This window comes from Triticum dicoccoides, chromosome 2B (genome assembly GCF_002162155.2).
Source record: "Triticum dicoccoides isolate Atlit2015 ecotype Zavitan chromosome 2B, WEW_v2.0, whole genome shotgun sequence".
NCBI lineage: Eukaryota > Viridiplantae > Streptophyta > Magnoliopsida > Poales > Poaceae > Triticum > Triticum dicoccoides.
Window position 1 is genome coordinate 473062228 of NC_041383.1, and position 15795 is coordinate 473078022.

Consider the following 15795-nt stretch of genomic DNA (forward strand, 5'->3'; position numbering starts at 1 on the left):
TACTCGCCTAAGTTCAAAAAATCCCACCGAGTGAAGAGCAACCCTCTCACTCGGGGGCTTAGCTGTAGTCCAGTACTCGCCTAAGTTCAAAAAATCCCACCGAGTGAAGAGCAACCCTCTCACTCGGAGGTTTAGTTGTAGTCCAATACTCGCCTAAGTTCAAAAAATCCCACCGGGTGAAGAGCAACCCTCTCACTCGGGGGCTTAGCTGCAGTCCAGTACTCGCCTAAGTTCAAAAAATCCCACCGAGTGAAGAGCAACCCTCTCACTCGAGGGCTTAGCTGCAGTCGAGTACTTGCCTAAGTTCAAAAAATCCCACCGAGTGAAGAGCAACCCTCTCACTTGGGGGCTTAGCTGTAGTCCAGTGCTCGCCTAAGTTTGAAACACGTTTCGAGTGAAGAATGATCTTCTCGCTCGGGGACTTGGCCACACGCTCCATCCTAGTCCGCAAGGATGACAAGGTGTAGGTCGACTACGACCTTCTCCTCAGAGCTGCGCCATAAATACAACGTGCGCTCCATCCTAATCCGCAAGGATGACGAGGTGCAGGTCGACTACGACCTTCTCCTTAGGGCTGTGCCACAAGTATAATGTGCGCTTCATCCTGACCCACAAGGATGACGAGGTGTAGGTCGACTGCGACCTCCTCCTCAGAGTTGCACCACAAGTACAATGTGCGCTCCATCTCGATCCGCAAGGACGACGAGGTACAGGTCATCTATGACCCTCCCCTAAGAATTGCATCATAAACACAAAAGACTGTTCCGAGTGAAGAAACAAGTTCCACTCGAAGGCAAACACAAGCATATTCAAAGAAAGGCTAAGTTTAAGATAAATCCCATGAGGTTTCAGACCAAGGATTAAAGTACTCGGGCATCAGACCCAAAGGAGTTTAACGGTTACAAAAACCACTCCGCATACCGAGGCAAATTTAATCAGATCATAAAAGTTTGTTCCACTCCGCAAGAGGAGGACTGGCAGGCTCGACAAACTCATCCAAGTCAATTCCATCTGCAATTCGAGTGCTGGCAGCAATAAAAGTCTCCATGAAGGACTGGAAGTCAAGCCTCTTAGTGTTGGCAACCTTGATCGCTGCTAGCTTCTCTTCTTTGGCTTCCTTGCAGTGGACGCGAACCAGAGACAGAGCCACATCAGCGCCACACCGGGCAGAAGACTTCTTCCATTCCTGCACTCGACCGGGGATCTCATTGAGTCGAGTCATCAGAGACTCGAGGTCATTTTGGAGCGTCGCCCTTGGCCAGAGCGCTGTGTCGATTCACGACACCGCAACCTTCAGCCAAGCAAGGTAGTTGACAACACCAGCAACACGAGATTCCAGTCGGAGCACGTTTATGGTAGCTTCGTCCTTAACAGGAGAGAGGATGGGGTCCAAGCTTGTCTCAATTCACCCAGTCTCTTCCTCGAAGTTCTGATAGAATTCTGCACGCGCAATAAAACAATGAGTCAACAGCTATATAACGAGTCGGCAGCAACAAGTCAGTCGGACAAGGAAAAACACCTTCAAGCATAATGAATAACTTCTTGGCAAGCCCTCCCAGATAATTCTCCAGCTCATCTCTCTTGCGGGCAATGTCTTCCACTTTGTCGGTCAGGGTCCTCTTGTCCTTCTTCAGTCGAGTCGCCTCCTTGTTGGGTTCATTAAGGGCAGCCTTCAGCTTGGTGTTCTCTTCCTCCAGTTTACCGACTGAGGCCAGCTTCTGGTCAGCGAGTGCAGTTTTCTCTTCTGCTGTTTTCTGCACGACTGCAAGGTCCAGATCCTTCTTCGCCAAAGCCTGGTTCATTGTTTCTGAAAGAGATAACACTCGGTTCAGAGGAAGGAAATAACACTCGGTTCAGAAAAGAGTCAGTCAACAAGTTTTTCATACCAGCGGCATCATCCTTAGCCTTCTGCAAATTCGTCTTGGCTAACTCCAGATAAAGATTGAGCTGGATCTGCTTCTGCTCCAAGTCAGCAAACCAAGCTCCAAGTTCACAAGATTTATGTGGTCAGGGGATAGTCAGTCGACAGACGCAAAGATTGGTTGCTTCCAAGCAATAAAGTAACAAATTCAAAGAGTTCTAAGACTACAGCCGAATCAAACATTCGACAGTAGTCTCGGGGACTACACCCAGTGGGTGCACTCAGCGTGCCCCTACCAGTTCGACTTTTCAAATTGATTTGGCCCGTCCAGTCAAAAAAAGAAGAAAGTTATTACTTGTTTTCAGACCATAGCCGACCACCCGCAGTCGACTAAGGTCTCGGGTACTACACCCAGTGGGTGCACTAAGTGTGCCCCCACTGGTTCAGGTTCCACTCGACATGATCTCCTCAGACCGAGTGGAAAAGTTCTGATAAAAGACCCCCGCCGAATCAAACATTCGACGGCGGTCTCGGGGACTACACCTAGTGGGTGCACTTAGCGTGCCCCCACTGATTCCAAGATTCAATCGACACAACCTAGTCGACTCACGTGAAAAAACTATTTAGCAGAAATTGAAACACTCAGTGGGTGTGCAAATCCAGTAGGTGTACAGATGCAAAATGCAGACTGGCAAGTAGAAGCACAATAAAGGTTTTTCAGGTAGCATATCCTAACAGAACAAGTGACAAGCTAGAAGATCAGTCGAAAATCAGCTAACCTAGACATTGGCCTGGAGTGCTGAGTTGGCGTCATAAGCAGCTTGACCAGCCTCGTGAACCACTTTCATCTGCTCCATCATAATGCTTGCCTGGCATATAGCTTCCTTGGCAGCACTCACTTGGTCCTCTGGGACGTGATGGGCAGTGAAAAGTGAAGACGGTGGATCAGTTGGAGCATGTGCAGTCGACGCTGAAGGATGTGCACTTGACAATGGAACATCAAAACTAACAGAAGCCTGGTTGGCGTCTCCAGATTGCTGAACTGCTGGTTCCGTCACTGGTGTCGACTGGGCGTCTTGCTAGTTGATGTCTTCCTGCCCGAAGTCCTGCCCCTCCTTCCCGTGGGCCTCAGTGGCTCATCCTCATTGTCGTCTAGAAGTTCAATAACATTGGGCGGAGCTGCAAAAGATGCAATCGCAAGAGTTCAGTCGACCGTCAAAATGGCTGATAAAGTAAAAGACAAAATGACAAGAGTTGTACCCGCATTGGAAGTGACTGCATCCTCCATCTCTTCATCTTCATCATCTTTATAAATAGTAGTCCTAGAAGTAGCAGCTCTGCAAATTCAAAACTCACTCGGTCAAGAACAGAGAAATGAGTCGACCAAAGAGCAAGTCATGCCGAATTAAGAAGTTAAATTCAAGGATTACCCAGAAGCAATGGGTACAACCACTTTGATTTTGGGTAAGGCCTTCCAAGGTTTTGGTGGGACGACTTTAGGCTGATTCAGAGCCTTCTCAGTCGGCACAGGAGAAGACGTCCGAGTGCGCTTTGAAGACTGTCCAGTCGGTGCAGTTGCTTTGCCACGGATGTTGGCTGGGTCATGGGTATGCTTGGATCGCCTTTCTGTGCGGGAGGAGATTCACCTCCTCACCATCGCTCGAGCCGTCACTCTCCTCGTCCGCCCCTCCGTCAAATTGTCAGTCGACGCTTTCTCCTCCGCTCACCTCTCCCTCCCGCTCCTGCTCCTGCACCTGCTCTCCGTTGGGCATTGAATACATCTCAGTGTAGATCTGCAAGACAACAAGTTGAACAAATGGCAGTCAATTTACAAGAACAATTACACGATGGATCAAAAAGACACTCAGAAATAAAGAATCAGACCTTGTCTGGCTCATAAGTGTTGTCGAGTGGAGGAACCCTCCTAGACCCTCTGGGGCTGTCTTTGTTGCCGATGATGCCCCGTAGCCACTGTGCCACCGTCTCCTCGTCAACTTCTTCCGGATGAATCCGTGTGGAGTCGTCAATGCCCGAGTACAGCCACATCGGATGATCGCGGGCCTGAAGCGGCTGGACGTGTTGTCTGAGAAAGACCTCTAGTAGATCCATGCCGGTCACGCCGTCACGGACAAGTTGGACTACTCGCTCGACCAACATCTTCACCTCCACTTTCTCCGTCGGAGTCACTTTCAAGGAAGAAGGCTTCTCGACTCGGGCCATGGAAAGGGGGGAAGCCTAGTCGACTAACCAGGAGTCGGCTGGTCTTTGTAGTAGAACCAGGTCGACTGCCACCCTCTGACTGACTCGGGAAGAACTATAGATGGGAAGGTGCTTTTACCCCTCATTTGGATCCCTAGATCTCCGCACATCTGGATCACGTGCATCCTCTCATCACTCGGGTTAGCCTTTTTAACCGACTGAGAACGACAAGTGAAAATGTGTTTGAAAAGACCCTAGTGTGGTCGACACCCCAGAAAATTCTCACACATGGACACGAATGTGGCAAGGTACGTGATGGTGTTGGGGGGAAAGTGGTGAAGTTGAGCTTCGAAGAAGTTCAAAAATCCTCGGAAGAAATGATGGGGAGGCAAAGAAAAACCGCGGTCAACGTGAGTCGCAAGAAGGATGCACTCACCCTCCTGCGGCCGCGGCTCAGTCTCATCCTTTGGAAGCCGCCAAGACCCATGGGGGATCAGTCCTCCCTCGACCAAGTCCTCCATGTCCTCCCGCTGGATCGTCGACCGAATCCAGTCACCCTGGATCCAGCCGGGTGGCAGGCCAGATCTCGATGAAGACCCTCCCCGGCTCGTCTTCTTCCCCTTCGCCTTCTCCGTCACCTTCTTCGCATGCTCCAAAGCCGCCGTCTTCTCCTTCCCCATTATGGTGGATGGAGCTCAAGCAGGGCGGCGGCGCGGAAGGTGGAAGCGGATGCAATGGAGAAACAGAGGAGGAAGGGGGAGAATGGGGCACACTGTGCAAAAAACCCCAACCACGACGCCATATGTGAAGCCTTCTCCTGGGTGACTGATGCGTGGGCCTAGGCAATCCTGTCAAATCCCGCAACAGTTGCGCGCGCAGTACGTGGCGAAAAAGGTGGTGCGGAGATCGAGGCATCCAAATTTCGAATCCCGTAAGATCTGGGAGCGGCAGAGCAGTCAATCAGGCCGAAGATTTTATACCATATCATGCACTCGAAGCTTATCAACCAAGTTCACTCGACTACTTCTGAATGGCTCAAGGCGACTGAAAATGAAGTCAAAAGTTTTTGCATGGTTCGCCAATCCAAGAAAAATGCTTATGAAGCATGAAAGTTGGGTCGGAACCACCTTCAACTCCATCTTCACTAGGACCCCGAACCATTCGGGGGCTAATGACGATGACATGTACCTAGGGTAGGGCAATAGACCTGATCTAAGCACCCTACCCAAGGACATTTCCCTACAGTCAAGGACATTTAAAGGACAGCGGATTCTGCCGACTGAAATCACCACAAGACACAATCCACTCGACTGAGAGTTCACCTGGATATCCCAGTTCCATTCAACCAAGATGTATTCATTCGACCATACCAGAAACCACTCGGAGAACAGAAGATCTAAGGTCACTCTGAATGACAACGGTCGGGCGTTCACTCTGTAGTCTTAATGATCATTTATGTGACTTTAATGCTGGCGTTACCAGTAATGTTCCTATCTTTATGTACATTGAACCCTATGTAACTGAGGGCCGGAGGGGTCTGGCGAACTCTATATAAGCCACCCCCCTCCTTAGGCACAAGGGTTCGCACCCCCTGTAACTTCACGCATAATCCAATCGACCGAGCCTCTGGGCACCGAGACATAGGACTATTACTTCCTCCGCGAAGGGTCTGAACTCGTAAATCTTGCATGCACAACTTCACTATAGCTAGGATCTTGCCTCTCCATACATACCCCCTATTCCACTATCAGACTTAGAACCACGACACCCTACGCCTGTGCGTACAGGTGCTAGGGTTTCTCGTGCCTCCCATCGGCATCGCTGTCGGTTCGCCTCGTCTTCTGTGGTCTTAGGGCCATGGAGGCGCGGTGGATCTCGGCCCTTGCCGGTGGGAGGGCTTCATTTTTTAATGTTTCTTCGAGTTCTGTTAGGATTTGTGTCATGCTCAGAGATGCAAGGCGGCGTCGGCTCTCCGAAGATGGAATAAGGTTCTCCCCTCCTAATCCCCGCCCCAGTGATGCGTCTAGCATCGTCGGTGGGCATGTGGAGGTGTGTCTCCGGCGGATCTGTCCTTGGTGGATTTGCTCAGATCTGGTCGTAGTTCATCTCGTTTGTGTGTTTTCAGGTTGGATCCTTCCGATCTACGCTATTCCTCAACAGCGGTGGTTGCTATTCTGGTGCGCTGGTCCTATGAGGCCTTAGCACGACGACTTCCCGACTGTCTACTACAATAAGTTTTGCCCGACTCCGGCGAGGGAGGGGCGATGACGGCGACACGCCTTCGACTCACTTCAGTGCTTGTAGTCGTCGCTAGGTGGTATAGGATCTGAATGTAATTTTTATTATTTCTGGTGTTCGTACAACCATGAATGGAGATGAATAGATTGGAAGTATTCTCACAATAAATAAATAAACAAAAAATGATAAGCAAAGTATAACAGTGCATCCTAGACTGAAATTTGTTTATCAAATAGACCACATCAGGGGTACTAATACTTAATGAGCAGCATCTAGCACCACACATCAGCATCTAGTAGCAGCACATCAGGGAGGTCATCTAAATCTAAAAGAGAAAGGCAAGATTTTGTGGATCATCTGCTGCTCCTGCGTGAAGGTTGTTGTTGCTGCTGAGTGGCGGGGTAGGGCGCCGAAGGTGTGGATTCGAGCAGCCGCCAGATTGAAAAACAAGACCTAACCGTTTTCCATTTCCATGTCGTTGACTGAAGGGGACTCGAGAGGCGGAAGCTGCTGGGGACGGGTGGCGTCGACGTTGGGGGATGATGGGGATCGACGACGGCGGTGGCGACGCGAGAGGAACCCTAGAAGTTCTGTGTCCGTGGTGCGGACGGGAGGCACTCGAGCGAGTGCGCCGTATTTTTGTTCATGCCTATGGTCGGGTGTGAATGAGGGTAGGGTGCAGTGGCATATATGGCAAGGAGTTATACCCTTCGTTTTCAAGTGGGTTTCTGCGGGAAGCACCCCTCCCCAACTTTTTCTCATTGTGAAGGAAATGAAGGCGGAAATAAGTTAAGTTCGAAGATTAAAAGGAGTTCTTTTGCGTTTCTGACTTTTTTCACAATAAGTTTTTTATGAAGGTATTTTTACAATGAGCTGCTAGAAGTCTCAAAAGAATTGACCTAACCATCTGAGCCACTCGCAGTTCGCCACGGGGATTGAGGTTGGCTAGCCAGAAGAAAAAAGTTCCCCTCAGCGAGATAAAATTGCATGGAGCCACCGCTGCGATCCTAACCGTCAAAAAATACAATCCTACGGCAGTCAGTGCAGATGGCCTGGATAGTCTACGATACAATCCTACGCAGTCATGCCATACACACTTGCCGGCGAATCACGAATCCCGTCCCAAGTTCAGTACTCGCATAGCCTTCTTCCCACCGAGCAGCCCCTCACGAACCCTAGCTTGCTATAAACCCTACTCCTTCCCTTCCCCGATGGATCCGCAGCAGCCGGAGCCTGTCAGCTATCTGTGCGGAGGTGATCTCCCTCTCTCGTTCGTTTTTTCTTTTCTGGAATTTGTCGACCACGAATCTCTCTCTTCCTCGCCAGAAAAAAAGGGGGACGAGTCGGCGACGGTTTCTCCCTTGGGAACGCCGGCGAGGCTGCGGTTTTCGCCCTCTCTGCTCGCTTCTCCGGCAGCGCGTCCCCCGTTTCTCTCTTGGGATGTTTCTTTAGGCGGGGTTAGTTTTTTGGAGTGGAGTGTCAGACCCGGGACGGTCGGTCTGAAGATCAATATTCAGACAAGAACACTTACATGAGTGAAACTTGGTGGAATTATTGGTGTTTATTCATGAAACTATGAAGAACACAATATTTCACATGGTATTACTTTAAGCGATGTGCTATTATGTTCGATTAGCTATGTAGAACCATCCGTGTTTAAACAATTGTGTCCTAAACAAAACTCTACCCCAATGTTCTATAAATAGAAAGAAAGATAGTGCATTCCAGGATTTTTTTTTGTCAAAACTATCCTTGGCTTATTTCTTCTCTTCTGCCAAGATGTTTTCTTCATTCAGGGTTGCCATCCATGGCAGATGCTCATGTATCTTCTCATTTTTCATATCCGTGGGTGTAAGTTACGGTTTTACAAACAGTGAGCTTATTACTCTCATTATTATTGTTTGTTGCATTCTGTGTTAACTAAAAAAATCTAGCCATGTTAATCTGCACATTGCCTTAGTTTTTTAACTCAAGGTTTTTCATATAAAGGAGAACTTCCTAGAGTTGCTGCTGTTAGAGAATGGTGGGAATAGTCTGTTGTCTCATCTGCTGAAATCTTAGTTTATCCAGACGAGTTGAGAGTATCTATATGAGTTAAGAGCCTTTCACTTGCTTTACAAGTTCTCATGACCATGATTTATTTCCAGACGCTGAATTTAAAGAGTAAACCTTGAATCTGAATCCTTTCACTTCAGAGTATTCACATTTTCCCACTCTAATGCGACAAGTTCATGACCATGAATTGTGTTTTGATAATTTTTTTGTTTTACTGTTAGTGAATAAATTAGCAAGTTATAGAGCAGCCAAACAGTATCAAGATGAAGTTTGGTTACTGCAAATTCAAAATTTCATCACTTTCTGATGTGATGTGGCTATCAATACAAAATGTTACTATTCCCCACTGTAATGTCGAACAAAAAGTAGTGTTCACTTTGGTGTCTCTTATCTTCCATTTTAAAGTTAGAGTTTACATTTTCTTATATACAGTTCAATAACTCTGAACTAAATAAGAGTATAAGACGATCTAGACAATTATTTGATACATAATCTGGATTCATGGGATAGTTTGGTAATGGCTTTGCAATTAGTAATTTGACTAATATTTAATTTGTAATCTCTGTGGACATACATTCCAGTTATGCCATTTCTTTTCAATGCAAGCATTACATCCATTGGATTTGTGCCCCTTTTCATTCTCTTTGTCCTCCCCGTGTTGATGATATTCTTCCAAGGAAAAATAAAGTATACTTTTGATGTTCTATTAGGAACGTTTCATATCTATAATCCCCCCAAAAAACTTATATTTCGAAGTTCGAACTCCCATAAGCTTTCACATTTACATGGTAAATGTTATAAATATTATGGTGTTTAAGTGCCACCTTAGACAACTAGCCCATGCGGATTAATAAATTCCTCGTTGTGTATACATTATAAATAATTTGATTTCCCCTTCGTATTTTAACGAGTATGTGTATGCGTGTCTAGATTGCGGAGCTGAGAACACACTCAAGACAGGGGATGTGATCCAGTGCCGTGAATGTGGTTACCGCATCCTGTACAAGAAGCGCACCCGTCGGAGTATGGGCACTTCAATTTATCCTCTTGATCTGTTTTTTTTTCGAGAAAACGCAAAGGACCTTTGCATTTCATTTCATGGGAAAGGTAGACCAATCCTCCTAGGAGGTGAGCAGTACAAAGAAAAGCACAAAATCAGTGGACATCCCAGGTTGTGGGCAGAACAACCCGAAGTCCCTGGGCTCCTGCTTCAGCCCAACACCGGGCCTCGTCCTTGATCCTAACCACTAGTGATTCGATGGATGGCGTGGCGTTGTCGAAGACACAGGCGTTCCTGTGCTTCCAGAGCATCCAGGGCACAAGAAGTGCGATGGATTTGAGGGCCTTCCGATGCGCCGGCGGCGCGAGCTCTTTCGCGCCCAGCCACCACTCCGTGACCGTGTGCTCCTGATCGGGGATTTGGACCGGAATAATCAACCAATCAAGGACAATGTGCCAGGTCTGACGTGCAAAGGGGCAGGTCAACAGCAGGTGCTGGATAGTTTCCACGGCCTGGTCGCAAAGGAGGCATCGAGGGTGATGCTGCAAGCCACGTCGCGCGAGCCTCTCAGCAGTCCAGCAGCGATCCTGGTCGGCGAGCCAATGGAAATTTTTTACCCGTGGAGGCGCCCAACTCTTCCATACCAACTTCCAAGAATGGCACCGCATGGATCCCTGGAAACTGGCCGCATAACATGAGCGCGCCGAGTAGGTGCCATTGGTGGTCCACCTCCAGAGCAGGCGATCCGGCTCGTTCGTCAGGATGGTGTGGCACACAGCCTGCCATAGCAGTAAGTATTGTCCGATCTCGTGCAGACCCAAGACCCCTTGAATATCATGTGCCCAAGAGTTACCCGCCAGCCCTTCAGCCACCGTCCTGGCCTTGCGTCGATGTTTGGGAATGCATTGGTGGAGTAGGGGAGCTATCTCACCTACAGACTGCCCGCCAATCCAGCGATCTTCCCAAAAAAGCGCCGTCGAGCCACTTCCAATGATCATGGTAGTGGAGGCAAAGAAGAGCGCGCGCTCCTTGTGAGAGAACTGCAGATCGAGACCTTGCCAGGCACGGTCTGGATCGACGCGGGCGAACCAGAGCCATCGCAATCGTAGCGTGAGGCCAGCGCGCTCCAGGTCTCGGACTCCCAGCCCACCATACGCGATAGGACGGCACACACGGCTCCAGTTGACATGGCAATGGCCACCGTTGGCCACGGCCCGCCCAGCCCACAAGAAGCCTCGCTGGATCTTCGCCAATTGTTTGAGCGTCTTCTTCGGGGGAGCGAACGCGAGCAGCTGGTGCACTGGTATTGCGTTGAGGACCGATTTGACAAGGGCAAGACGCCCGGCTTTGTTCATGAGCCACGCCTTCCAGGTAGGAAGCCGGGCAGCCACCGTGTCAACGAGGGGCTGCAACTGGGCGGCGGAAGGCCGTCGCGTCGACAACGGGATGCCCAGATAAGTGATGGGGAGCTGCACCACCGGGCAACCCAATTGGGCGATCACCTCTTGTCCCTGCATGTCACCGTGCAGGACGGTGGCAGAGCTCTTCGCATAGTTAACCAGCAGCCCGCTCGCTTTGCCGAACAGGGTCAAGATACCCTTGATGGCAGCAGTGTCCTCCGGCGTGGCATGACAGAATAGCATCACATCGTCAGCATAGAGGGAGATCGCCGGGATTGGGCGTCGGGGGTGCAACTGCTGCAGAATGCCGACATCGAGCGCTCGACGCATCAACCGCCCAAGCGTGTCCACAGTGAGAACGAACAGCTGGGGGGACATGGAGTCGCCTTGGCGCAGGCCACAACGGTGCCAGATCGGGGGGCCTGGCCCGCCGTTCATCATGACACGGGTGCTGGACGTCGAAAGCAGGATCGCAAGCCATTCCCGAAATCTGTCCCCGAACCCATATTGGCGCAAAACCTCAAAGAGGAATGGCCAAGATATGGAGTCAAAGGCACGCGTGAGGTCGAGCTTGAGCATGATCCGCGGAGCTCCGAGTTGGTGCAGCAATTTGAGAGATTGCCTCACGAGGATGAAGTTATCATGGAGGCTCCGGCCGGTGATGAACGCGTTCTGGTTGCGACTGACCAGGCTATCCAATCTGGGGGCAAGCCGCAGAGACAGGACCTTGGTGAATATCTTGGCCACGATATGGATCAAGCAGATCGGGCGGTAGTCGCGGAGCTGCTGGGCGTCGGCACGCTTGGGCAGAAGGGTCATGAGGGCTTGGTTGAGCTTGCCAAAGCCACGGCCCCGCATCTCGAACAGTTGCTGGAAGACATCCATAAGGTCCTGTCGAACGATGGTCCAGCAAGCTCGAAGGAACTCCGCAGTGAAGCCGTCAGGCCCAGGTGCCTTGCGAGCGGGGAGGCGCTTGATCGCGTCCCAAACCTCCTCCACGCTGAAGGGAGCGTCCAGGCTCGCCAGATCACAAGGCTCAATGAGCCCCTCCAGGTTGAGCGTAAGGTCGCGGTCGGCGGCCGTGCCTAGGATCTCGCCAAAGTGCTCGAAAGCAGCCTGCGCCATCGCGTCCTGGTCGGTGAGCGTGTGCCCATCCACGGCCAGGCTGAAGATTCGATTCTTCTGACGGCGAAAGGAGCATTGCCGGTGGAAGAATCCCGTGCTAGCGTCGCCGTCCTTGAGCGTGGCGATGCGGGCGCGCTGCCTGGTGATGGTGCGCTCCAACGAAGCGAGGCCAAGGTACGAGACCTTGAGGCGCTTTCGCAGCCAATCCTCCTCCGGAGTGAGAGCTCGATCCTCCTGGGCCTTGTCAAAGCGCAATATGAGCTCACGAGAAATGGCCAACTTGTCGCGAATACTGCCTGTCTTCTTGGCACTCCAGCTTGTGAGCCTGCGCGCCGTGGCCTGGAAGCGCAACATCAATCGATGGAAGGGGTTAGGGTCATGGACCGAGCCCCAAGCTGCAGCCACCGTGTCGTGGAACCCATCAAGCCTCAACCAGAAGTCCTCAAAATGAAAACGTCTATGCGCCGTGAGCATGGGGGAGCAGTCCAGCAGCAGGGGGGAGTGGTCCGAGATGACCGCGCAAGGCAGCGAAGGTGACATTCGCCGTGAGCATCCTCCCAGTCCGAGGTGCAGAGCACACGATCCAGGTGCACAAGAGTGGGAGGGGACTGCTCGTTCGACCACGTGAAGCGACGCCCGTTGAGGTAGACCTCCTTAAGCGCAAGGTCATTGACGAGGCGACGGAATCTGCCCATCATACGACGATTTAAGTTACCGTTGTTCTTGTGCACGTCGCGCAGGATGAGGTTGAAGTCTCCGCAAAGCATCCAAGGCCCGGGACAGGCCGCACGAATCTCCCGCAGCTCAAGCATGAACGCAATTTTGTCCGCGTCGTCCTGGGGTCCATACACTACAGAGAGCCACCAAGGGATGCCCGAGGCCGTGGCCACTTTGGCCGAGAGGGCATTCGTGGTGAACAACGGGTCCGTGATAGTCACGACCCTGCTCTTCCAAGCCAGTAAGATGCCGCCCCGCGTGCCAAGAGCCGGGAGGTATGTGTAGTCATCAAACTCTGAACCAAGGGTGTCAAGAACAACAGACGAACAAAGCAACTCCATCTTAGTTTCCTGCAAGCACACAATGGAGGCAGCGGTGGTATTCAACAGCGAGCGAATGGCGGTGCGCCGGCTCCGCGAATTCAGGCCGCGCACATTCCATACAGCAATCTTAAGGCCGTGATCCATGGAAAGTGGATCGACGGGGAGCGGGCAGGAGCCGCCTAGGATGTGTAGGCGACCTCGACATGTGCTGGCGCGATCGGCGGGCAGGATAGGCATGCTGGGATCTCGCGGTCGACCAACGCGGCCATGGCCTTGAGCACCTGGAGCGGGATGGGCATCGCAAACATGCCATCGTAGGCCTTCATCTCGGCGGGGGTTATCTTCTGATTCGTCCCAATGATCCCCAGGGTGCGCAGGATTTGGACCTGCGCACGTCTCTCGGCAGTGGGTGGCGCCGCCGCCGGGCGGGCAGTGGCAGCCGAGCGGTCGCGACGGGGGGAGAAGTTCAGGGGCCTACGCGGCCTCCTCCCAGGCGTCGGCAGGGCCGCATCGATGTGATTGGTGGCGGCGGCCAGAAATTCCCCCAACGTTAGGGAGCTTGGCGCAACGGGACGGGTGCGGGAACGGCGCATGGTGATCGGCGGGGATGCGAAGCGCTCGGCAGCAGGCAGATTCGTCCCCAGTTGGGCCCTCGCAGGCGTGCGGGCCTCCAAGTTGAGTCCCGTTGCGGTGATCGGGCTTTGTGGCCTCTGCAGAATAGTCACCTGGGGCGAGAGCCCAGTGTCCTCAATGGGCTGGGCCTGGGGCGGTAGAGAGGCCTTGGCCTGGGGGGACGAGGTGGGGCGCTCCTCTCCTCCACCCACGACGCGCGCATGGGGCCCGGAGGACCGGTCAGCGGGGACAGGGCCGTCGTCAGGTGGGGGTGCAGGCGAGACGCCGCTTTGCCCCGACAAGCAGGCCGGCACAGGCTGTGAGGCTGGTCCCACGCGCATATCGGGCAGATCCCGACAATTCCTCGGATCAGGAGCATCAGAACCAGGGCCCATACAATCCTCCTCGGGGGCATCCGATGGTGTGAGATTCAAATCTCGGGATCCTTCCGGAGTGTTCTCCGCGAATGGGGGCCTGCCACTTGGTCCGTGGCCTGGCTCCACGTTGGGGATTGGAGCAGCCGAGGGACCAGGCGGGGGGCCACCGACAGGCGTCCTTCGCGCATCTCCGTCATCTCCTGCAGCAACAGAGGCCCTGCCCGCCTGGGCCACCGCCAAAGCTTGCTTTGGCTTTCTTTTGCGCCTCCCTTTTCTGGTGCGGCCACGCATGTTGGTGGGGCCATGCTGATCGCGCTGCTGCTCCAGCTGACCACGCTGCCCAGGCCAGGACTCTATGGCGCAGCCGCGACGGTGTACGGACGGCGGCGCAACCGCGGAGGGCGGCGCGGGCCATGCAGACGCGACGGATAGACCGTCGGTGCGCGCAGCGCGGTTCCCAACCCGCCACCCTAGGGAGTCGACGGCCATGCCATCAGCCCGGCCGGCCGGCGGCGCCTCCGAGCGTCGACGCTTGCGGCCGCGGCGACGCGCACGACCAGGGCCCCTGCCACGAGCAGGGCCGTCGCCATCACCGGCGCCACCGCCGGCCGGTCCGTCGCCAGCGCCAGCACGGGGAGCTGGGGCGCCGATCCTCTCCGCACGGGCCAGCGCGATGGAAATCGGGTAGGTGAGGGTCCGGATGGCAGGCGCCTCCGAGCCCACGCGCGCGGGGACCTGTTCCACGATTTCCAGGATGGCGGCGCGGCGGATGTTGGCAGGATCATGCGTGCGCCCCGCCAGCCGGAAGACGGCCAAATCAGCCCTAGAACGCGTGCCGGGGTGGAGTCTCTCAATCCAGCAGCTCTCCCCAAGAATATGCTCGGCCGTCGAGAGGTGCCATGCCTGAGCGGGGATGCCTCGGAGCTCAAGCTCGACGCGGTGCTCGAACTGGCCGGAGCCCGCATGAGCCAGCTTGCTCCAGGGTCGCACGGAGAGGGAGAACCGCGGGGAGCGGATGAAGTGATCACCGTTGAGGCGATCCATGGTCGAGCGCGAGTTGAAGAGGATCAGAAAATCTTCGGGGTGATGGACGTGAACTATGAAGTCACCGTCGACGAGCTCGAGGGAGGAGATGAGCACGTCGGCGACCTCGGCAGCGGACACGGGTGGCCTGTTGCCAGTAATGGAGGCCACCATCGCACGGGTGAGAACCACCTCGGCCTCCTCCATCTCAACCGAGTGCGACATGATGACCCGCACCGGTGCGGGGGCGGGAGCCAAGGGAGCGCGGACCACCGGAGCAGCAGGTGGTGGCGGCGACGGCGTTGTGGCCCGAGGCGCAGCCCCGCGAACAGCAGGGCCCGAGCGGCCGGAGTCGGCCCGGGAGTCTTCCCGGCGCCGGGCGTCGCAGGCGCGCGACTCGTGGCCGGACTCGAGGCAGCGGCGGCAGCGGACGTCGTTGGTGCAGTCCCGCACCCGATGACGGTGGTCCAAACAGCGGAAGCAGAGGCCGGCGACCTCCTCCGGCGAGGGGCTGCGTCGTCGGGGCTGAGGAGGGGAAGGCACGGCCTCCTGGCGAGGGCGGTGGCGGCGATACCGACGCCGCGGAAGCTGGTAGCCTTCCGCGTCGACCTGGACGCCGCCAGGGGCGCGGAAAACCTCGGAGCGGGGGCCGAGGCGACTCGCGGCAGGCTGCCTAGCTGTGGCAGCGGCATGAGCGGGGGTTGGGAGCGCATGCGGCGTGGGGGCGGCCGGCGGGGAGCGTGCGACATCGCTGTACGAGCGCGTCGAGGACTCGCCCTCCGAGTCGGACCAGCGGCCGCCAAGGGACACGCGGTCGTCGGAGGGGGTCGCCCGGCGGTCGGCAGGGTCAGCACTGGGGGTCGCC

The 15795-nt window shown here is 54.1% G+C and overlaps 1 protein-coding gene across 3 annotated transcripts in view; it reads left to right on the forward strand.

Moving 5' to 3' along the window:
- Window positions 1-7375: 7375 nt before the first annotated feature.
- The window catches only part of LOC119364310 (DNA-directed RNA polymerases II, IV and V subunit 12), an 11362-nt gene continuing 2942 nt past the window's right edge, over window positions 7376-15795 (forward strand). For 2 of the 3 annotated variants that reach the window (XR_005174821.1, XM_037629764.1), the window contains exons 1-2: window positions 7376-7552; window positions 9284-9376. Coding sequence is in view for 1 of the 3 variants with exons in the window: in XM_037629764.1 (XP_037485661.1) it covers window positions 7510-7552; window positions 9284-9376 (136 nt within the window). In the remaining 2 variants the exon portion in view is untranslated. The remainder of the gene's footprint in view (window positions 7553-9283; window positions 9377-15795) is intronic. The other variant, XR_005174822.1, reaches the window with a different exon arrangement.